At 39.6% G+C, this 24,504-nt stretch overlaps 1 protein-coding gene across 1 annotated transcript; it reads right to left on the bottom strand.

Annotated features, from left to right (window-relative positions):
* Positions 1-15,610: 15,610 nt before the first annotated feature.
* LOC140014130 (uncharacterized) lies at positions 15,611-17,387 on the bottom strand. Its single transcript, XM_072064532.1, has 2 exons — positions 17,235-17,387; positions 15,611-17,140 (listed from the first exon to the last, which is right to left on the bottom strand). The coding sequence occupies exons 1-2, from the start codon at positions 17,385-17,387 to the stop codon at positions 15,611-15,613; spliced, it is 1,683 nt and encodes a 560-aa protein (XP_071920633.1).
* Positions 17,388-24,504: the final 7,117 nt, after the last annotated feature.

Here is a 24,504-nt window from a genome sequence, read left to right as displayed (position 1 = left end):
AGGAAAAGCAAGGAAAGTAAAGTAGACATGCAATTCTCACTTAGCACGTTGGATCACATAGGGGAGAGACAAAAAAGATAAAAGAAGTTATACCTCCCCGTTTGTGATGCTAGTAAAGTGAACAAGACTTTACTTGGGCTAAAGTCACCAGAAAAAGAGATAACTTGGGCTAAAACCATCAAAGCAAGGGATTAATGCACCAATTTAACGGTAAAATGTAAATAAGATAATTTGAATCCACTAAATCATCGAATCCTTCCTCAATTGCAACTTAAAAAATAATCAAATAACGCATAATTACAAAGAAGGAAAATTACCAATCAATCCCAAAAGTAATCATTGACCAAATCTTTTCAAGTCCAATTAAACTATTTGGGAACTTCAAGGGTCCAAGAGTAAAGAAAAGGTCGAGTAATGGTTCAAGTTGCAATTACTCTAGGACTCAAATGAAATAAATTGGCACACAATAGGGCCTTAGTAGCATGAGGAGGAATATGTGGGCAAAAATGCAATTTTCAGAAAATTTTCATGCAAGTTCATGCAAGGTTACGAGGCTTATGCTTCTGCAATGTTTTCTTCTTATTTGTGCAGCCTCAAACCGTGAAACATTCACACCAAAACCTTTGTAGCTTCGGATCAAAGCATGCAACCTTATCAGTAATTATTTGGACATCAGATTTAGCTAGCAAAAATGACCCAAACCAGCTTGTGTGGGCTGTTGCGGGAAGAAAGGAAAGCAGCAAATCATGAAGATGAAATGCAACTTTTTGGACAAAACCACAAACAGGAGGAAATGAAATCAAAGCAACGAAAAATAGCCAAGGTGTGCAATTGACAGAACCTAAATCTAGTCCCATTTAATATGCATTGCTCTTAACCAAAGCAAACGAAACCAGAAAACACAAGATGCATAGCTCAAAACTTCCCAGCAAAAGGGAAACAGAATTTGGTCCAAGCCGCTGCAACAAGCCGAGAGCTTTCAGCTTGTTGCAGCAGATTTTTATGCACAACTCTAAGCGCCCAAACATCCTAAAGTCAGGCATACAGGTTCATCAAACATTGTTTTCAGCTTACAACACAAAAAAACCATTAGATATGAGCACCCTAAACCATTGCCAGATACAAGAGATAGCAAAGCTGGAGTAAAAGGACCAACAAAAATGACGGCAACAACCAAAGAAACCAGCGCATCCAAACCAGCGCAAACAAAAGCATTTTTCTAACAAAATTTGGATTGAATGTTTCCCAACTACAGGGCCATCACAATGAAAATTAGCTTTCCTAAACCTCTTGCCAAACATCCGATTAAGCATGCAACTTAAATGCAAAGAAAAAGGAAAAAGAAAAATAGAACAGCAATCAAGGGGACCTCAGAACAGATTTGCCCGGCACCTCATACCATTTTGTGAGCTGTTTGTTTGGGCATGCGAACCCCAGCCATAGACATCAACATCCCACAGACTCATCAGATAAAAAAACTTATAGATCGTCCCTAAATCCATCATCCAAGTGCAATATTAAACTAACAGAAGAAAGACGATCTGCGTTGGAGAAAACAATTACAAAACCAGATTCGTTCATAAAGCTTTTACAAATGGAATGGGTTTGTTGTTTAGCTAAAAAAAACCAGAGATAGTTTCTACCCAAACAGTCTTAAGGTCCACAATAACGTACAACCTAGATGCCATGACATGAAACCACTTTCTGTATCAATTAGCGCATGAAAATGAAAGAACCGAAAGAATAAAGACAGATCATAAGAACAAGAACATCAAGTAGCGGAACTTTCTGGTTGCAGAGAAAGAGAATGTGTAAGCGAAGGAGGATAACAAAACGAGATTACCTTGAGAACCCTTAACACCAGCCTGATGAAGAAACTCCCAGCGGAAACCTTGAATCTCCTAAGTTCCTCTGTCGCCCGGATCTTTTCCTCTATTCCTTGCTTTCCTCCTTTTGCTTTTCTTCTACTACTTAGCCGCCGCACTGTTTTTCTCTCTCAAACTTCAGACCTCTCCGTTTTTCTTTCTTTTCGTCTCTGTTTCACTCTCCTGCCCTCAAAGCCGCCTCTTTTCTGCAAACCTAGCTTTTTCTTCTCTCCCCCTCATAGAACCTCAGCTCTCTCTCTCTCTTCTTTCGAACCCCTTTTCCGTTTCCTTTTCGGTATCTCTCCCTTTTGCTTCTTGCGGCCAGCCTTGTTTTTTCAAAAACGCTTCATCCGACGCTGCTCCACATCTCACGTCCTTCCTCTTTCATTTCCACCCTCCACCTATCCTCTTCTAGAATTCTCTAGGGCCTGAGGTGTCCTCCCTTTTTAAATGACTCCAAGTCTACGAAAATCAGAGAAAAAGATTCGGGAGTCACATTTGAAGAAAGGGAAGGCAAGGATAAGAATCCAAGGCACCCTTTCAACCTAGCCAAGGCTAGTTGCGCGATTTAGTCAAAGATTTTCTTATTTTTTAACCTAAAGATTTAACACATTTGGATGTACTATATGAATGCATACCCTAGACCTAAGAGGGTATCGGAGGGTCGCAATTTCTCTTCAAAGCTCGAATGGTGCCAATCACATTAATTGTGATGCCCAATAAAGACTATTCGAAGAAGTCACAAATAATGCAAGTCATGAGACTCGAAAGAAAGAAAAAGTAAAGAAAATAATAATATACAAATGTGCATGACCTAAAGGGATGCATCATGATGGGTGCGGGGAAACTAATGCTCGTGACTCAATTTTCCCTTGAATAGAGAGAATACGAGCATGCTAAGGCTAAAAAGTCAAACTCGTTCATATCCCATATTCAAGGGGTTATCTCTAGTCTAATCAGGCAAAAATGCACTAATCTACCCCCCTAATTTCCTAAATGAGATGCAAATCTAAATGTTATATATACATAGGGGTAAGGGATATTTTATTAGGGGGAAATATTATGTGAAAATGGTAAAGATCCTAAAAAATGGAAAAACATGAATGAAGTGTAATGTAATCATACAAACATGATCTAGCGCTAGAGGGACTCCTAAGAGTCTAGCGTTGGACTAGCCCATGTCTACAATTTCCCACTAGCATTGGACTAGTGAGAAAAGTCGGAACAAAGCGCCACAACTAGCGTTGGACTAGTGTGGATTCGAGAAATTGACCACAACTAGCATTGGACTAGTGTGGTGTCGTCACACATCGGTTACAATCAAATAAATCATGTAAGACCTAATAAAAGCATGTAAACACAAAAATCACATATAACACATAACACATAAGCATGATATCTAGATGCAAGACCCTAAGAAAGCGGTAACATATAGCACATAGACATGCAAAACACACATAAGGCAAACAAAGCAAATAAAGCCCTAACTATTACATTCGGGGGAAGCCTACTACAATCTAAGAGGGGAAACGGAATGAAATAATAACCTAACTATTACAACTTTGGCATTCAAGTGCCTTTCAAATGATCGAAATTGAAAATAACTATATAAAACTAAAACAAATAAAGTGGATAAATAAATATATAAATAAAATGAAAAAATTCAAAAGGCATGCAATTAAGCATATAAATCACATAGACACATAGGGTCAAATAAAGTGAGAAATAAGGGATCAGGTGTACCTCCCTTGAGTTGGAGCCCTAATGGAGTGAAATTACTTATTTACCCTCCAAAATAAAAGAAAAGGTCAAGGCATCACTTTAATTAACAAGTATTAAAGAAAATATGCAAACACAAGCTCACTTGATCATAAAGCCCTTAAAATCATGAATTAAGTGCAATTTAAACAAAGCATGGTAATTAATTGAAGCAAACAAGCAATGAAAAATTGTAAAATTCAAACTGCCAAGGACCAAATTGAGGAAATTATTCAATTGGTTGGGTCATAGTGAAACAAGGGAGACTTGGGGGCCAAAGTACAATTTTCAGAAAGTTTTCATGCAAGTTCATGCAACGTTATGAAGCTTATGCTTATGCAAATTTTCCAGCCACCATTCTTTCTGCAACCTTTTTCATTTAGCCCAGATGCACTCGTACAAAGCAGCCCAATGGATTCAACAACTCAACTTGAACACAACAACTTGGGAGAAGGGGGAGAGGAAGAAGATGAAAAACCGCAATGGAGTGCCATGATCATTTGCTTAAAGCTTCGACCAGATTTCCAATGAGACAAACCAAAATAAGATAAAGAAAACTGACGGCTCCCTATCCTTAAGTTCTCAAACATATGCATGCTTTGTGAAAAGGAAAACAGCAACCAAAATCTCACTTAATGTTAACACATCCCAAAATCTTTCAAACAAGCTATTAAACAACCCCTCAGGACTACACAGAAATGCAAGGAAGACAGCTACTGGAACAAATATAAAAAAACAGTTGCAAACATTGAAACCATTCCTGCGTTTTCCTATTGCAGCTTTTGCCACCAACTCCCTAGATGTTTTTGGGGTTTTAACCGGTTCATGCACCAGTCATTGACACAAGATTGATCATGTACACAAAATGATGAAACCCAGCTTTGTGAGCTGTTGCGGGAAGAAAGAAAATCAGCAAAAACATGAGAACGAAATGCAGCTTTTCTCGTACATTTGGAGAACTGGACACTAACATGATGAAACAGAGGAACGGAACACTAAATATGAGGACACAATCACAACCCAAATGAATGTTTAACCAATGCAAAAGGTGCGTGGATCATATGGGTTGTTGTGCAACAACTTCATGAGCTACAGACTCTATAAGCTGCAAGCCGAACATCATTTAAACAAGAAATGGTCCCAGCAAACATGAAATTGACTAGTTTATAAACAAAGAAAAAAAACCTTAAGGCATTAGGGGTAGGAACTAGGTCATCACAAGAAGATTGCAAGCAAGGAAATCACAGAAAATTCAATCATCGCAAGCATGCCAACTTCAGCAAGATTTTTCTGCAATTTACTGGGATTCATACCCATCGCCTTTCGTCAGATGAAAAAACACCCAACCAAACGAACTTGAATTGGAGTATGAAGATCAACAAAGATTTCTTTTCATTTTTCATCACAATAATTAATATATACAGATTCAAGAGGGTCGAGCAAATCTGGAAATGAAATTTGCACCTTTCGATTATGACCACTACAAGCAGCAAAGCATTTGTTTTTCAGACCAGCCCAACATCAAACTACCACCTAATCTTTTCCCAAGCAAACCAGGTGACGACAATTTAACCACTACACGGATTCAAACCCTCTTACACGGAATCTGTGAATCGGGATCCGCTTGCAACATTTCCAGATTCATTCAAGCTTTGACAAAATTTAACAACAGATCAAGATCTAACCTTCCCATAAAAATCTCAACAACAGAAACAAGAAACAAAACAAAACACCAGATTTATGGCTCACGTCTTTTCAACAGATTGGGCTCCGTTTAGCGATGGAAAGGAACAAGAAAAAGGGTGGAAAGTTACCTGTTCCACTGCCTTAAACCTGTACTCTCAGTAACAGGCGCAACGGCGGTAGAAAGAAGCAACACCAGCAATGGCAGCGCCACCACCTCAGCCAATGTTTGACGATAAGATCCTCGATGCTCCTTTGTTGCTCTCCTCTCAAACTCTCGTTTTTCTGGCTTTTCCGTTGTCCTGATGAAGCTAGATGTCTTTCCTAGCCCCCAAAAGACCTCCCTTTCTTGCTTTTTCTCCCCTCTTTTCTCTCTGCCGCCCCTTGCTCAAAAACCCCAATCTTTTTTAGCCGTCCCATTCACTCCCCCGTAGCCTTTCTTCAGCCTTCAGCCGCCACCCCATAGCTCTCTCTAGTTCTCCTTTTTCTTTTCCTCCCATCACCCTCTTTCTATCCCCCTTTAGCCGCCAACCTATATTCCTTGTTTCTGTTCTCGGTTTCCTTGTTCTTTCTGCCCGAAAAACCCAGTCTTTTAGCCGTCACTCCTTGCTCCCCTTCTGTTTTCACTCGTCCCAACTCTCAGCCCTTTTTCCAGATCCTTCCTCCCTTTTTCCAGATTTTCCAAGCCCTTTTCTTCCTATAGCCGGCCAACCCCAGCTCTCTCTTGCTCTCTTAGTTTCTTTTTCTATCAAAACCTAGCCGCTGTTTTCTCTATTCCCTCCACCTTCCAGCCGTCATTCGATGCTCCCTCCTTTATACCCAATGGCTAGCCCCAAAACCTGATATCAAAGGCTCTCCGTGAACCTCAATTTTTTCCTTTTTCTTTTCAGCCCTCCGATCCTTTTCTTCCCGCATGTTTTCTGCTAATGAATATGGTACAAAGAAAGAGTTTTGATCTTGTGTGGCTCACAGTGCATGAGCTTGGTCTGTCCTTTTTTCTTTTTTTTTTAATAATGAAATAATACAAATAAAACAAGATAAACAAAATGCTAAAAGAAAACGTATTTTGTGAACTTTTTTTTTTCTTTTTTTTCCTTTCTTTTTTTTAATGCTAAAAATGCCTAAAAATAAAATTAGGAGACTAATGAGCAAACGTGGATAATAAAATAAAACAAAAAAATAAAAATAAAAATACACATAAAAATAAAAATAAAATTTTGGTGTCTACAGTTTGCCCCTCTTTGTCTGAGTTTTGGAAAAACTTGAGACAAAGAAATAGACACCAAATACTTACCTGCGTTATTCGACGGTGAATGTCTCGAACGATGAATGCTTTAGAAATGGGGATTGATCCCTTTGACAAAACTTTAAAATGGGACTGACCCAGACAAGAAATTTAAAATGTGGGACTGGCCCGAATCAGAAATTTAAAATGGGACTGACCCAAACAAAATTTAAATCATGGGACTGACCCATGTTTAGCGGCAATGAAAATGAAACGCACGCTAGTGGGACTGACCCATGTTTAGTGGCAATGAAAATAAAATGCTCACTGGTGGGACTGACCCATGTTCAGTGGCGATGAAAATGAAATGCACGCTAGTGGGACTAACCCGAACATGAATTTAAAATGGGACTTCACTGGGAAGGTTTAAACAATGAATTGAGTTTTTACCTGGGAGTAGTTCAAATTTTTGTACCAAGAGGGAGATTTGATCTCTGTAGCTGAAGCGATAACTGATGTTGTTTCTTATGATCAAGCTTTGCCAATAACATTATCACTTCGTCTTTGCTTACTGGGGAGTTTTTTCTGACATCGATTTAGGTGCGAAAAGGAGAGTGGTTGTTTTCGTTTGTAAACGCAACGTTCCTGCAAGAAAAGAAGAAATAATGGACTTGCCACCATCATTTGATCCAGTTTACCTTGAGAATCGTGTAAACATGAGTCTTGTGATGCTTTTGCCTCTGTTCTGCGGCGTCTGGCTTAGTCGAACTTGTAATTTTGAAACCTTTCAATTCTTGAGACTGATAAAGTACGTATTTACCACGTCACCAAATCTATGTAGCAGCTTTGTAGCATTTTACTCACTTTAATAGATGATTGAATCCCCTATCCTTGCACAAACCTTAGGGTTTATCATCCATTCGAATCCAATGGTGAAAGAATGATGCATGAAAAATTTGTCATATAAAAATCAATGATATATGCAAGATGATTTCCTATGTCAGGCAAAGATGAGCATGCAAAAGAATGCAGACAACCACAAGCAGTTGAAACGCAAAAAATCGAGAGAAAACAAGAGGTTTATAAAGATACATTTTGCAAAAGAATATTTGTGAAGAAAAATACAAATTTGGCCAACGAATATCATATTCAAGACTTTGGATATATTTGCTTCAGAATTCGATTCTGGCAGAAGTATCACAAACATGAGGAAAAGTCTAAATGAACCAGGTCACCAGCTGTTCCTTCTCGTGCTCGTCTGTTGAGAAAACCTGTCTTGGCGCCCTTTCGGGTTTTCACCAAGGTTACCCCCACCCTTTTTGTTTTTGTTTTGTCTTTTCTTCTTCTTTTTTTCCTTTTCTTTTTCTTTCTCTTTTTTTTCCATTTCTTTTTCTTTTCTTTTCTTTTTTTTTTCATTTTGAGGCGCCCTTTCGGGTTTTCACCTAAAGAACAATGAAATATCTCGACCATGATCGACTCAGAAATATGAGTTAAAGATTTATGGCATCAGTAAAATGCATTTCCCTTGTGAGATTAGGCGAAAGCATTATGGGCATCACTTGCCAGTTGATTAACAAATTTCCTGATAGAAATACAACAAATGACGAAAGCCAGGACTTTGGGCTTTGTAATGAGGTCAGGTAGGGTGTTTTTCAAGAAAAGTTGAGATTTGAAAGCAAATTTTGATGCGAGGTGTGAAATGACTTGAGATTGCACTACTTTGAAATCGTCTTCAATTTTGAACGAAACTGAGGAAAATTTGCCTCTGTTTGATCGAATTTTCTCTCTTTGCATTTTCTTCATTGCATTTTCCTCACTTTTGCATTTTTTTTTAAAAACTAAATTTGCCCCAGTGTGGGGTTCTCTTTTCTGTTTGATCATCTCTCTTTCAAAATAAATTTGTCCCAGTGTGGGTTTGCAATTCTCGGGGGTTATCAAGCGAAAATTTGTCAATTCTGATGGCTCAAAGAGGACAAGTAGAGATAAAATGTTTTAAGTGTAAAAGAAGATGACCTGACTTGCATTTCGCCGTTTGCATGAATTTCTAAAGAAAATTTGCATGATCAAATGAAAAACTTCTTGCACATGTCTGAGTTGATGGGTTGAGGGAATGTTCGTCCATCCATTTCTGCCAAAATAAGTGCTCCGCCAGGTAATACCTTTTGGACAATGAACGGCCCTTGCCAATTTGGAGCAAATTTGCCTTTAGCTTCATCTTGCATTGGCAAAATCCGCTTTAGTACTTTGTCGCCTTCTTCGAATGCACGCCGATGGACTTTTTTGTTGTAAACCCGGGGCACACGTTTCTGATAGCACTGACCATGACAGATAGCATTGAGCCGCTTTTCATCGATCAAAGTCAATTGCTCATGGCGCTGCTTCATCCAATCAGCCTCCTCCAATTTAGCTTCCACGAGGATTCGTAGCGAAGGAATTTCAACTTCAGCTGGTAATACAGCTTCCATTCCATACATGAGTGAATATGGTGTTGCCCCGGTCGATATCCGGATAGAAGTCCGATACGCCATTAATGCATAAGGCAATTTTTCATGCCAATCGCGATGCCTTTCGGTCATTTTGCGGATAATCTTCTTCAAATTCTTGTTTGCGTCTTCTACAGCTCCATTCATCTGAGGCCTATAAATGACAGAGTTGCGATGTCTGATCTTGAACTGCTCGCATAGTCCATCTACCATGTCATTGTTCAGATTCTTGGCATTGTCTGTAATAAGCGTTTCGGGTACTCCAAAACGACAGATGATGTGATCTCTCAAGAAATTGGCAACTACCTTCCTCGTTACATGTTTGAATGACTCCGCTTCAACCCATTTAGTAAAGTACTCAATTGCCACCAATATAAATCGATGTCCATTTGAAGCGGGAGGATCAATTGTACCAATCACGTCCATACCCCACATTGAACAGGGCCATGGGGCGGTCATGCTATGCAATTCAGTGGGTGGAGCGCGTATAACGTCACCGTGCATTTGACATTTTATACATCTCCGGACAAAATCTATACAATCACGCTCCATAGTAAGCCAGAAATATCCGGTTCTCATGATTTTCTTTGCTAGCAAATGGCCATTCATGTGAGGTCCACAAACGCCACTATGCACTTCTTTCATCATGTATTGAGCTTCGTCTTCATCGATGCACTTTAAAAGGTTCAAATCTGAGGTTCTTTTGTACAAAACTTCTCCACTTAAGAAAAATTTTGAAGCCATTCTACGCAGAAAACTCTTGTCCTTTGTACTAGCATGCAGAGGGTAAGACCCAGTTTGAGAAACTCCTTAATATCATTATACCAAGAAATATTGTCAGAGGACTTGTCTACAACCCAACAGTGGGCAGGCTTGTCTTGAAGTTGAATCTGGATTGGTTCGATCCTCAATTTATCTGGATACTGGATCATAGAAGCTAAGGTGGCCAAAGCATCAGCAAATGCGTTTCGGGCTCGCGGGAGATGTCTGAACTCCAAATTTTGAAATTGCTTGGCCAGAGTGAGCAGACTACAATGGTAGGGCAGAATTTTTGAATCTTTGGTTATCCACTGCTTCAAGGTTTGGTGCACGAGCAAATCTGAACCACTGAAAGCTATCAACTCTTTGATTTCCATTTCTAAAGCTATTTTGAGACAAAAAATGCAGGCTTCACATTCAGCCATGTTGTTTGTGCAAGCAAATTGCAATTTGGCAGCGGCAGGGTAGTGCTTCCCTTCGGGTGAAACCAAAACAGCTCCAATTCTAGCTCCGAGAGAATTCGAAGCTCCATCGAAGAAAAGCCACCATTCAGGGCTTTGCTCACTTATATCGTCTGTGGCGCCTACAAATAAGACTTTCTCATCAGGGAGATAAGTATGAAGTGGTTGATAATCATCATCCTTTGGATTTTCTGCCAAATGATCCGCTATAGCTTGCCCCTTGACAGCCTTTTGTGAAGTGAAAACAATATCGAACTCTGAGAGAATTATCTGCCATTTAGCCAGACGTCCAGTTAGCATCGGCTTCTCCAAGAGATACTTCAAAGGATCAGATCGGGAAATAAGGTAAGTGGTATGGCTCAACAGGTAGTGTCTTAGCTTTTGAACTGCCCAGGCCAATGCACAACAGCTTTTCTCAATGAATGAATAATTAGCCTCATACTGCGTGAACTTTTTGCTTAGATAGTAAATGGTTTGCTCCTTCCTTCCGGAGTCATCATGCTGCCCGAAAACACAACCAACTGCTTCTTCAAGCACAGATAGGTACATGATTAATGATCGACCCGGCTTGGGTGGCACCAAGACTGGCGGATGTAACAAATAATCCTTGATCTTATCAAAAGCTTGTTGGCATTCTTCACTCCAATACAATGGCACATTCTTTCTCAACAATTTGAACAACGGCTCGCATGTGGCAGTTAGTTGGGCAACGAATCTCCCAATAAAATTGATCTTTCCTAAGAAACTTTTCACGTCCTTCTGAGTTTTCGGCACTGGCATATCTCGAATTGCTTTGATTTTCGCTGGATCTATCTCTATGCCTCTTTTACACACAATGAAGCCCAACAATTTACCAGCTGGTGCCCCAAAGGCGCACTTTGTAGGATTTAGTTTCAAATTGTACTTTCGCAACCTTTCGAACAGCTTCTTCAAATCAACTAAATGGTTCTCTGCCCTTTTAGACTTGATTATGATGTCATCCACGTAGACCTCCATCTCCCAGTGGATCATATCATGAAACAGGGTGGTCATGGTCCTTTGATACGTAGCTCTGGCATTCTTTAAACCAAAGGGCATCACTCGGTAGCAAAATGTGCCCCAAGGGGTGATAAAAGCAGTCTTCTCCCTATCCTTTTCTGCCATCAAAATCTGGTGGTATCCAGCGAAGCAATCACAAAAAGATTCAATCTCATGCCCAGCGGTATTGTCCAGGAGAATGTGAATATTTGGCAGAGGAAAATCATCTTTAGGACTGGCCTTATTGAGGTCTCTATAATCAACACAAACTCGCACCTCTCCATTCTTTTTTGGAACAGGGACTGAAAGCCAAATAGGGTAATGGGAAACAATGATAATGTTGGTTTTGAGATGTTTTTCAATTTGCTCTTTTATTTTGAGGGCTCATATCTGGTTTGAATTTTCGGGGTTTTTGCTTTACGGGTGAAAAGTAGGGTCAGTGGGCAACTTATGCACTACCACATCAGTTGAAATGTGAGAACCCATAAGTTCCCTAATAATTTTCCTAGGGTTTTTTTTTTCCTTTAATGGCATGTTTTCTGCATTTTCTGGCTTAGGAAAATTTTCCTGTTGAGTTTTATGAGCAATTATAGTTTTTAGATGATTTTTCTAGTATTGGATAGTTTTTAAAAAATTAAGGATATATAACGGACGTGGGACCCGTTAGTGCGAAAAGTTCAGAAAAATTCGGCCAAGGAGGTTAAGTTCCGGAAACTGAGTGAAATTTATCGGGTGTTAAGAGATAAGTAGAGGTTGAGATGTGATTGATGTGAGAGGGAACTAATGGATAGAGATGCTTTAAATGGAGTGACACTTGTCACCATAAGAGTGGTTACACTTGTATGACAACTATTCACCTTTTTGACTTATTTGACCAATTGATTAAATATCTCAAAAATCACCAAAAATTCACTCTTGTCTTCTCCATTGTGGCCGGCCCTCTCTAGCAAAGGAAGGAAGAGAACTCTTCAAAGTTTTGTCTACCATCTAGCTCAAATCCTCCAAAACAATTGCTTGATCTTGTTTCTACTCCATAAAACCCCTCCATTTGGTGTTAGTAAGTGATTTGGTGAAGTGTTTAAGGAAGCTAAGGTGTCCAACAACTCTTCCTCTCTTGTTTACTAGGTGAGTGGTGTTTGAACTTTCTCCTACACTTAAGGAAGCATAATTTGTGCCTAATGGGAGCTAAAGTGATGAAATATGTGGTTTATTTCTTGGTTTTGGATGAATTGATGAAGTTTTCAATTTATTGATGAATTTTCTGGTTTAATATGAATGTAATGTTGTGGCTATCCTTGATGATGGGAACTGATGTTTAATGACTCTAGTAGGTGTATAGGATAGATAATTGTAACCAATTTCTGGTTTGGAAGGAATTTGAGAAAGTTAGGGTTTTATATCCCCAATTCTGTCCGGTTTTTTATCTCATGGTTAGAGGCCGAATTGGCCTTGGCTTAAAACATGAAAGTTGTAGGTATTGATGTTTTAAAGGTTTCTGTAAAATTTCAGGACAATCAGAGTAGTGTAGAATGAGATAAGTCAAAAATACCGAGACTGGTCTAGGAAGGGGTGCTGCGAACAGGGTTGCCTTTTCACTCAATTTGACCGTGACGTTTCACCCTGATCCTCACCGAATTAGATTTTGGCCAAAACATGAAAGTTGTAGCCAAGGCTATAAAATAGTTGCTTGTAAATTTTCAGCTTCATCCGACCACTGTAGCAAGTGAAAGGACCGAAATACCCTTGACTATTTTCGAAACCTGTTTCGCGCCCAGATTTTTGTTTTCGTGTAGTCTTCCATTTTCGACCATGAAAATGCACGATTTGGCCTTTGAGGTCTTCTGATGAAATGTAGCTTGATGTCTTAGCTACCATATGCCTTTGGAATTTCGGAATTTGGACCTGTATAGACTGAGTTGTACTGATTACAGCAGGATGTAGTTTGCAAACCTGTTATTGCGGTTCGGGTTTAGTTTCTTGCATATTTGACCTAGTTATACTAGGAATTGGACTGAGGGATCTTCTACATTATTGTAGCCCTGTTCCTTAGCTTTCAGCTGGTTTTGGAATTTCTGGATTTGGGCTTGTAGAGCCTGAGTTATGATGTTTCCGCTATAATGCGTTTTGGTGAATCTGTTTTACGTTTTTGATATAGTATCTTGCATTTTTGACCTATTTGCACCCAAAACTGGGTTGAGTGACCTTCTGTAATGTTGTACCCCTGTCTTTTAGCTTCGAGATGCTGGGTCTTGCACCCTCATCCGATAATCGTAGTGAAATTGGTACCATTACCGCAAAATGAGGACAAAAACTGTTTTTTTTCAGGGCCAAAGTTAATTGCATTTCCGGATTTTCTGGTTACCTATGATACTTGTATATGCATATGAAACCCTATTGGGGTTGTGATTGGCATTGCTTTATGACTCGTTATCGAGTCTCATTGTACTTGTTTACGTGTTCTAGGGCGTGACGGTGGTTCACGACATTCTCTTGACGGAAGTGCATGAAACAACACTTAATTGATAAGTGAGTATACTACTCACTTGAATGTTACAATGTGGCTTTGCTATATGTGATTTTGATGCCTTGAAGGCTTATTTGGCTATTGGAATTGATTGAGGTGAGGGTGTACTTGACCGCCCTCACCCCTAGTGATACCGTTAATGACTGTTTACCGCTTCACTGATATACTGCACTTGCTATATGAGATATTGAATTCACTTCATGAAAAACTGATTTGGCGTCGTTTGGACGAGTATCCAACGGCCTTACTGTACTGCTGAGCTCAACTCCGTTGGTAGTCAGCTGAATCGAGCCGGCGAGGGCTTGGTCGTGAAAATTGACATGCCACGGGGACTGTACTGGGGAATCTTGTAGTAATGAGACTCTTGATTCCGGTAAACTCGAGTATTACCAAAAGCTACTGATTGGAGTGCGGGCCCGGTTGGGGTATGTTTGGTGGAAGGGATGGGAGTGAAGTGGGTTCTACGGTTGGTACTCTTAAACGTTGACGGAGAGTCAATGAGATTGGATCAAGAATGTAAACGTGGAAATGGGCTCTTGAGAGCCGTCCGTATCCTTTTACCGACTTGTTTTACTTCTTAATTGTGTACTTGAAATGAAAGATTATGCTTATGTGATCTTTGTTGTTTATGTGGTAGTAACTCACTGGGCTTAAACTCATTCCGTTCCATTTGTTTTCCTTACAGGAAAATGACCACTTTTGGAAAGGTTATACTTGTTGGTTGTCAAGTTGAGCTCATGTAAATGTCTTTTGAATAGCTCTTTGAATGAGACCCTAATGTGCATTGGGTTCATTCTCTTTCAATTGGCAAACCGAACATGTATATCCATGATGAATCGTTTTGATATGCCGCTTTGGCTTGTAAATGTTACATTTCAATGTATGTATGTTTGGTTGATATTTGGTTGGATTTCGGATCAACTCGTATTTCAAACGGCAAAAGAAAAAAGTTTGGCTACTCTCAGCCTAGTATCCGAAGTCGGACGTGGCCGGTACTGTTCATCATCGGCTTCGATTTTTCTTCATTTTTTTTATTTTGTGATTTTGACTTGTTTGCGCGCGTTGGTGTGTTCCAGAACGTATTAGATCGACGTCAACTGATCTGTAGTCCTGGCGAGAGCTGGACAGGCAGTCCGCTAACTCTTTTGGTTCGCCTTAGGGGAAGATGGGGCTGTTACATGAAATACCAGTCATATCATCATAGGACCATACAAATACATCTTGGAACACAGTCAAGAATTCAAGCATCTCCTTTTTCTGCCTCTCATTCAAATGAATACTAATTTGCACCTCCTTAACTTCATCTTTAGTGCCAATGTTAACCTTTTCTGTTTCTTCCAGGTTCAATTTTGGTTTCTCCTCATATTGTTCAAAGTCCTTTGCAAAAGAATTGAATACCTTCTCATTATCACTCTCGCTTTAAAGCTCAGATTCCCAGATCTCTAAGTCGTGAGTGATATAGAGATTGCCATTATTGAATTCTAGAATAGTGATATCCAAAGGGTCAAATAGTTTTATTTTTGGCCATCCGAAAGAATTAACGAATGTGGGATAATAAGCAAACAAACATACAACAAACAAATGAATAAGCAATATGACAAACGAATAAACAAAACAACATGACAAGAACCACTTGTGCATTTTCATAAAACCTTTGATTGAAAGCGAAAACAAAAAGAAGCAAGCGGAAACAATATTTATGTGTGCAAATTTTAGTCAAAAATAAAGATGCTTTCATTAGCTATTTACAGATGCAGAAGTATTTTCATGAATTCGCATGAATGACAAACCCCTTTAGTTTTACCGAAACTCCTTCTGAATGGGCAGAAACTTGGCTATCTAATTGGAAATTGATCCTTCAGGGATGTCGGGAAACTCGGCCTCATTGGGAAACTGTCTTCAAATGTTGCCCCAACGAATAATTGGGCCAAACTAGTTTCGATTTCGTCAACTGGGTTAATCTCTGACGTGATCACCTCGGTTGGTCGTGGAAAAGTATAATGCAGTGGTGGAATATCAAAGGCCTTTTGCCTGCCTTCTTTCTCTGCTTTCTTGCGTTCCTTCATTTCTTTGATGTCTTTAGCGGTTGGTCGGAAGCCCAAACCGAATGAATCCTTTTTCTCCACAATTTCCATTGGTTTCAGAATTCCTTGTAGATCACGTCCCAGCCTTTTGTCAAACTCATATCCTCCGCGGATCATTTCCTTAGCCATCATGACACTGGCCTTTAACAGAGCTCGTTCCTCTTTTGTTATCCAACTTACGGAGACGATATCAGCTGTGCTATGAGGGGTCACTGTGGTGTTTCGGCTACCATCTTCTTCGGACCCAGAATCAGCAATTACGAGGCAATCCTTCTCGGCAAAAATAGTTATCAATTTGTCATTTACTATGAATTTTAACAATTGATGCAATGAAGAAGGCACAGCCCCGGACTTATGAATCCACGGCCTTCCAAGCAAAAAATTGTAAATACTAGGAAAGTGCATAACTTGGCAGGCTATTTGAAACTCTGCAGGCCCCATCTCGACTACTAAATCCACTTCTCCTATAGGTTCTCTTTGTGCTCCATCAAAACCTCTAACTATGGTCCCTGAAGGCCTTAGCTTGATATCTTGCAACCCTAGCTTTTCCAAGGTACTCCAAGGACAGATATTAAGCGCAGATCCACTGTCAATCAACACCTTTGGCAACATTTTCCCGTTGCACCTCACAGCTATGTACAGAGCTTTGTTATGTCCAATGCCTTCTGCCGGTAATTCATCACCAGAGAAAGTGATTTGTTTTGTAAATAACACACTCCCAACTATATATGAGAAATTAACAACCGAAATGTGCTTAGGGATTTGAGCTTTAGTCAACACTTCGAGCAACGCATCCCTATGCATATCCGAAGAAAAGAGCAGATCCAACATGGATATTTGGGCGGGCGATTTGCTTAGCTTCTCGACTACATTATATTCGCTTCTTTGGAGCCTTTTAAGAAAATCCAAGGCTTCCTTCTCAGTAATTGTTGGTTTAGCGGGCAGCTCGGGGTTATTTGTTTGAATCGGAACGGTAGCTCCAAATGGACTTGCAATTCTCCCTGATCTAGTGACCACTGACACCTCTTCTTTGGCAACTGACTTTTTTCCAATTTGTATGACAGGTTCATCGTAGTTCCATGGCACTCGCTGCAAACTTAGAACAGGCTCCTGCTCTGGGAATTCGATGACCACTGGCTCCAAAGCCTCGCTCTCAGCTGGAGTGAAATCCAAAATAAAAGGCCTTTTATCTTCCTTAAACGGCACCTCTATTACAAATGGTTGGTCTGTGACCCCAAACACCTCAGCTTCCCATGCCAATTTTTGGACTTGCTCCTCATACTCTGCGTCATCCAAAATAACCAATGGTATTAGTATGTTCCGGCAAGGGGTTCCTATTTATATTCGGCCCTTGTGCCTCCCTTTTCCTGATTACAATCTCTCCAGTTTCAATCATATCTTGAATTCTATGCTTAAGAGCCTTGCAATTAACAGTTGAATGTCCGGGTGCCCCTGAATGATAAGCACAGACGGCTTGTGGGTTATACCCAGCGAATATGCCATATGGATAGGTCGGAGGGGGCACCATACCAATTTTTCCGGCGGCCTTCAACTGGTCATACAATTGGTCTAGAGGCCTGCCTAAATCGGTAAATGTACGGCTACGGGCTTGGTTGGAAGGTTCAGGAGGTTGAGGATGGCTATAAACAGGTCTATTTGGGGGAGGAAATCTTGGGTTATATGGAGGGCGAGGTCGGTTTTGGGGTGGATTTGGTTGAAAATTTTGAAAAGGAGCTAAAGGTGAGTTAGGATAGCTTGGGCGAGGTCGAGGGTGGTGGATATTGGTAGTATATACATGGTGCGGGTTTGAATAATAAGGGTAATGTGGTTGGTAGGTTAGATTGTGTTGGTATCGGGGTTTGGGTGAAGGGTTCTAGTTCCAGATAAAAGTTGCATCCCTCTCTTTCTTTTTAAACTGCGGCTTCTTTCCATTGCTCCCTTGCCCTTACAAAGCTTCTACTTGTGATTTTAAGGCAGAGACGTTAATAATTTTTCCGGATCTCACAAAATCATCATACTCTTCGAGTTTATTCACAATCGCAGCAAATGAACATCCGGTCATACGGAAGATTTCTTCAAAGTGTGGAGGATCATGCGTCTTTATGAAAGTGCGAACAATTTCATTTCGGTCATCGGAGGCTCAACCTTGGCAGCTATCTTTCTCCATCTTTTGGCGCATGTCTTATGATCTTCAGATGGTCACCTCTATGTGCCTTCCAAAGTAGTTCTTGTAACGCCCCCACTTCTCCCTAAGGCGAACCAAAGGGTATCCGCGGGACGCCTGCCCAGCTCTCGCCAGGACTCACTACAATCCATCATTCAAAAGCTCGAAATACTTTAAGTAACTTCAATACATAATTAAAGTACTCCAAATATCTCACACTTACAATTATGCAGCTTCCAAGTTTAAATACAACCCAACGGAAAAGGGTACAATAGCCATCCGTTATAATATAACTTAAAGTTTTCAAAAGAAAACAATCTAGTACTACTCACGAGCACCCTTGGTCTCGAACCCTGTAAAAGAAAACCACAACGTGGGATGAGCTACACAGCCCAGTGAGGTTCCAATACACTCTAACAGTTCAAATAAATCAAGTAAGTTGGGCATATCATATGCATGGTTCAATGTTACACAATGGCGTGTTATCATGAGGTGATAATCATTGTACGAGTAATTTGAGACATTTATCATGAGACAGGTATCATAATATAAGTACATTGGTCAGGTAACAGGTATGGAGCATATCACAGGCATAGTTCAGGATTTCATGTTGACATTTTAGCATGAAACAATTATCATGATACAAGGTAAACATATACGGTAGGATACGGTGTTCCAGTGGAACTCTGTCGGTCATCTGCACCTTATGACTTCCGATCCCCACGGTACGGTCTGGCCATCGCCTTATCCCTCCAGTGGTAATACTCGAGTATACCGAAACGGTTGTCCAGGGTTCCAACCTACCCGACCGAGCCCAGTCCTGGCTCGAGTAGGTCAGTAACCGAGGCGGGGCCCAAGTTCAGCTTATAGCTTACAACATGCACAGGTAACCAAGTAATTCGACAAAAGGTAAAATTCATCATTTGAGTAGGTCGAGTGAGGTAAAGTACACACTCACCTAATAATGATGGACAGCTTCATATAACATGTGATTCATGATAATCAAGTAATCAGGTGGTCAAGTAACCAAGTAAGTTGGTGATCACGTAAGCAGATAACCAAGTAAGCAAGTAACCAAATAGATTAGAAAACGGTAAGTAAACACGGTTAACGGTAAACGGTAAACGGTTAACGGTAGTAATTACGGTTAATTGGTAGACATATGTCATTTCAATAGGCCGCCATTGGCCGTTTTTCACTTTCACCACGTAAGAGTCGAGGAGATTTACTCCAACCGACTTATGCTGTCATAGCATAATTAATCATTTAAACACATCATGAAAATATGCTCTCCAAACATTTCATATCTAGTATTTCAAGTAATCACATAAGTATGCTCTTTAAGCATTTCATATCGAATAGTTCAAGTATACATACTTCAGGTGTTTCATGTCGAGTAATTCAAGTATACACTATTCAAATATGCATGAGTGTGGTAAATACTTAACATATAGCACTTAACACCTAATGACCAGGGGTTAAGCATGTCATAGACTTATTCCAATTACGTATTCCTATATGGAACACTCACCTAGTCAAAACAAGCGAGTAGTTCTTAAACAAGCGTCTTAGGTGTCCGCTCCGAGTTCCTCTGGGAGATTCCCTCGAGTGCCTGAGCAAACAATAATCAACTACCACTCAAAATCATTCTAATTATCGAGTAAAATTGTACACTAGTACAATCTAAGAAATTAACGCGGAGACGAGTCTAAGAGTTCGTGTAACTCGAGGTTCAAAAGTGGGTTTTAAAACACAAGACAAATCTGATTTCCATCTCTGAAATCAAATGTAAAATGATCAAATGATATTGAAGGAAAATGGAGGGTTTGAAACCCTTAGTTTCCTTTAAGTTAGAAAATTCCAGATTTAACAAGCAATATTTGAAAAAAATCATATTTCACTCTCCACAAGTCCAAAATTGGAAAACTTGGTACTGTTGGAATCCTCTTTCAAAGTACTAAAAGTTCTTAGAAGACACTTTTCCACGAATGTAAGTGAAAGGCACTCAAATTTTGGCTCAAAGTTGGTAACTTGAATTACCAAGACAGATTTAAGTTGGTTTTTGGCCAACTTTAGAAATTCGGCAAAATTCACTTGTTTTGAACTAACCTTTGAAATTTGTAAATCAATTAGTGTTGCAATCCAAGAGTATAACAAAACAAGCGGAACGAGAAACGGAGTTTCGAGCACCAAGATATAGTACCTCCAAGTTGCTGAAAAAGTTAAGACTGTTGGGCTATTTTCCAGGTTTAAAACTAGATTCGAAATATCATTTGGTCATCAAGTTGGCATTAGAAATACATCAAACTTGGTACACTAAATCTTCCATGTGTGAACAACATTTCTACTAAGTTTCGTACAAAAACTCTCACGGTAAGGTAGTCATTAAAACAACCAAAGTTTATGAAGAGTTTCAAGGCTAAACTACCTTCTCACTTTTCTTTCGTTTACAAACTTTTTGTACCATGAAATCAGTTCCAAATCTCTCCATTATTGAAACCAAGAGTTCATAAACATCCACTGAGCAATTTAAAGACCATTGACATCCAAATTCTAGAAATAAAACTCTCCAAATCAGATTTGACCATTTGGCTAAGAGAAAACGAAAAGTTTTCCAGATTCGATGAGCGAATTTTGTGACATCATTTGCATATCAAAATGGTCTTAGAATATTACCAAATTTTGTACAATTAAACCTCCATATGAGGATTACTCTTCTATCAAATTTCATTTGAAAATTCACACGGGAAGGTAGTTAACTAAACCATCAAAGTTCAAGAAATTTCCCAAGGTAAAACTGTCTTCTAGCTCTTCTTTCCTTTTTAAACATTTTGTCCGAAGCAACCAACCCAAATCTGGTTTATTTGTGAAACAAAGTCCAAGGAACATCTAATCTAAAGTTTGGTAGATGTCGGACATCAAAGTTTCCAAAACAACAAGTCCCAAATCATTGTTAGTTACAAATCTGTCCAAGTGGAAAATTCTATCACTGTAGCAGTTTCAAACTTTGGCCACAACTCACTCAATTCAACTTGGAATTGGACGTTGTTGATGGCGTTGGAAAGCTCTCTTATAAAGCTGAATTTTCTCAGAAGAAACCATTTTCAAATTCCATTCACAAACAGCTCGTTTTTGAGCATCAAGATACAAGTCCTGTCCTGTCTCCTGGAGAGAAACGAAACAGGACAGTGATTTTTAATCGAATGGTGTGGCTCACTCAAGTGGAACCAGAAAATGCATTTGGTACCAATGGAAATCTGGGAATGTCTAGTTTCCAATGCCGCAAACGGCACTTGATTTCGACATCGGAACAAAGAGTTATGGCCGTTACAAAATGACTGCCTGGGCAATACGGGATTCATTTTCCAGTTTTGCTAACTTTGGAAATCAACTCATTTGACCAACCAAATCATGTTATTTTTCAATGAAATTTTGTACACACTTACAATAATAGATAAACAACATAATCAATTCATTAGAATCTCAAAATCTGGCACGAAAACGGTCGGACAAGGCAGGGGTAAAACGGTCACTTTTGCTCCAAGCACCTCCTTTGATTTTCTACCAACAATACAACATTAATCTACTAATATAAGCACTAAACCACCATTAATTTCATCATCCAACATCAAATCAGCAACAACCCAAGAGTGGGAGTTCATAGAGCCCACTCAACACAAATCCACTATAAACAAGACCACCCACATGCATGCAAGAGTTTATACGTGTAATAGAGCTTCCGTAAGCTAAGATTCAAGGAGTTGATCGTCCATTACCTCTCTTGATGAACTAGGACAGAATTTCGGCCCCCTAGATGCTCAAGAAAACCGTGGATAGCAGCCCTCTTTCTTAGCTTGATGTAATCTCCAAGTAATTAGCTAAGAGTGGTTGAAATTTGAAGTGAAATGGAGAAGATTTGGTGAAGAAATTTGGATGGAATTTGAGTTGTTTTTCTCCTTTGTTAGCCGGCCAAATGAGGGAGCAAGAGAGAGAGTGTGGTCAGATTTCTAAGCTTCCAAGAGAAGACAATAACTTGTTGCCACAAATCACCCATTAGTCAACTCACATTAGGGTGCGTTTGGCGCGATTCGGTTCGATTCCTCTTGCGTTTGTTTCACTAGTGTACTAAACTTCTAATGCATTTATATTCATATAAATATTATTCACTCTTAATTGTCCCAAAATAAGGGTCTAAAGTTCCTCAATTTAAATTGCGCGTGTGAAAACGCGTATCTCCAATTTAAGCGCAATAACGCGAAACTTCCGAGAAATTCTTATAACGATAGTACTAATAACTATCACTTGAGTATTTAAACATTAAAATGCCTAATTTAGGTCCATTGTACATGTCTCCAATATTTCAAACCTATTGTACTCTCAATCGATCAAGATTTCCAAAGACGTGTTCACTATTTTTACAAAACGAGCTTCCGAAAATTAATTTTTGAAACAAGTCATTTTAAAAATATAATGAAACTATATTTCCATGTAATTAGGTCTCAAGAGCTTAGAAAATAATATTCGGAGTAAAAGACCAAATAAATAATTAAATAAGCTAGAAATAGGAGATTAAATAAGTAAATTTTGCGAGTCCTCACAGTTCTGGTCGGTGCTAGCTCGCAGTTATATTCGTATTGTCTGATGAAGGCGTTGGATAGATCAAGCCAAGTCTTCACCTCCTCTGGCTTTAAGTTGGAATACCAATCGAGGGTGTCTCCTTCTAGACTCTCTGGAAATAACCTTAACGGCAAGTTTTCGTCATCCACCGGTCTGCCCAACTTGTTGGCAAACAAACGCAAGTGTGTCTTAGGGTTGCCTGTACCATCATATTTATTGAACTTCGGGGTCTTGAACCCTACGGACAGCTGTACATTTGGAAACAGGCACAGATCATCGTAGTCTAACATCTGGCTTAAGGGGTGTTAGAAGGGTAAACGTGCAGTTCCCAAAAATAGGGTTAAATACCCATGGGATTATAGAGTTGGCTTATCCCTAACATGGAATTGCCTAAATGGCGTTTCCTTCTAAGGTTTAATGCATGATGCCATTTATTAAGGCGATGTAAATATGTGACAAATATGGCCTAAAGGACATAAATAATGCATCGGGAGGAAAAGGTCTAAAAATGAAATGTACTTATTGAAAATTAAGTGTAATAACTGAAATTTAAACATGTGAGTTATCTAGTGGGTAAGTCACTAAAAGAGAGCCAAAGAGGCCTCTTATTGCTAAGGCACATGAATGCAAGCAAAAAAAACAACGAAATGGTTAGTACAATTGATAGTAAACATAACATATTGGGAGCAATTAAGAAAAGAAATACAATAAAAGCATGTAAAAGGGGTGGAACCCCTTCCCTCGTGCCTAATGTGCTTAAAAAGGGTGAGGTTGACTCTAACCTAGGAAAACTCTAACATGGATGCATGAGACTGGGGCTCACTAATGCAACTAGACTCGATAAGGTTTAAAAAGGTCCCCAAGCCTTCAGACCTAAGGGAATGGGTCATCAATCCCAAGACCCTCGGTCGGTGGCTCGAGCGATCCCCTAGGTACTGCTATAGGCGCAGAGCACACCATCCACATACCTTGAGAAACTATTCCTAGTCCTACAAGGCGGTGTGGGAAAAAGCCCATGAAAATAAAAAAAAAATGGAATAACAGTAAATAAACGTGCACGTATGAAGTGTTCCCTATTTTGAGGGAAAGGGTTGAGACCCAACGCGAGGCTCTAAAGGTGACACACCCCCCCAAATGCAATGCAAAGTGCGAGATAAAACAAGTAAAACATACATCCAAGTAACCAATCATACATACGTGAGTGAGGGAGTAGTTTGATACGCGCGCGAGCGAGACAAAAGGTCCTAAAATGGAAAATGCAACCATAATATCCAAATGCTACGCATAACAAGGGTAGATAACGGAAAAGAATGGCTAAATCAAATGCTTGGACCCACTTAGGAGTTCCCCAGTGGAGTCGCCAAGTTGTCGTACCCCACTTTTTGAGGTGTGAAAGTAGTGTGTGGGATATGTATGTGAACGTGTGTGAAAGTGAAAATAAAAGGCCGTGGGATTGTGAAATGCGACGGTTTGGCCAAACAAAGGGTTTTAGATAGAAAAGGAGTCACCACTTGGTATAGAGTTAGGGTGTACCAAGTCATCCAAAAATTGATTTTTTTTGGAAAGAAAAGTAAACAAACCCTTTTTAAAGAATTTTTTAGGTCTACGTAACCAAAAAAGGGGATCGGGGGTCACATTTGATAAGGGAGAAGGCAAAGGCAAAGCCTAAGGCACTCCCTTACCCTAGCCAAAGCTAGTTGCGTGACTTAGTCCTTCTTTTCCTAATTCTTCTACCCAAAATATGTGTTGCATGTTGGATGTGACTAATGGATATGAAAAAAAAATGCAATCCTAAATCTAAAATGTCTCTTATGAAGGTTTTTGGTCTCAATCACATGAGTTGTGATGGCCAATAAGGAAAACT

The sequence above is a fragment of the Coffea arabica genome, chromosome 9c (genome assembly GCF_036785885.1).
Source record: "Coffea arabica cultivar ET-39 chromosome 9c, Coffea Arabica ET-39 HiFi, whole genome shotgun sequence".
In the NCBI taxonomy this organism is placed as follows: Eukaryota; Viridiplantae; Streptophyta; class Magnoliopsida; order Gentianales; family Rubiaceae; genus Coffea; species Coffea arabica.
The sequence above is the reverse complement of the archived record's forward strand: the minus strand, read 5'-3'. Positions and strand labels throughout refer to the sequence as shown.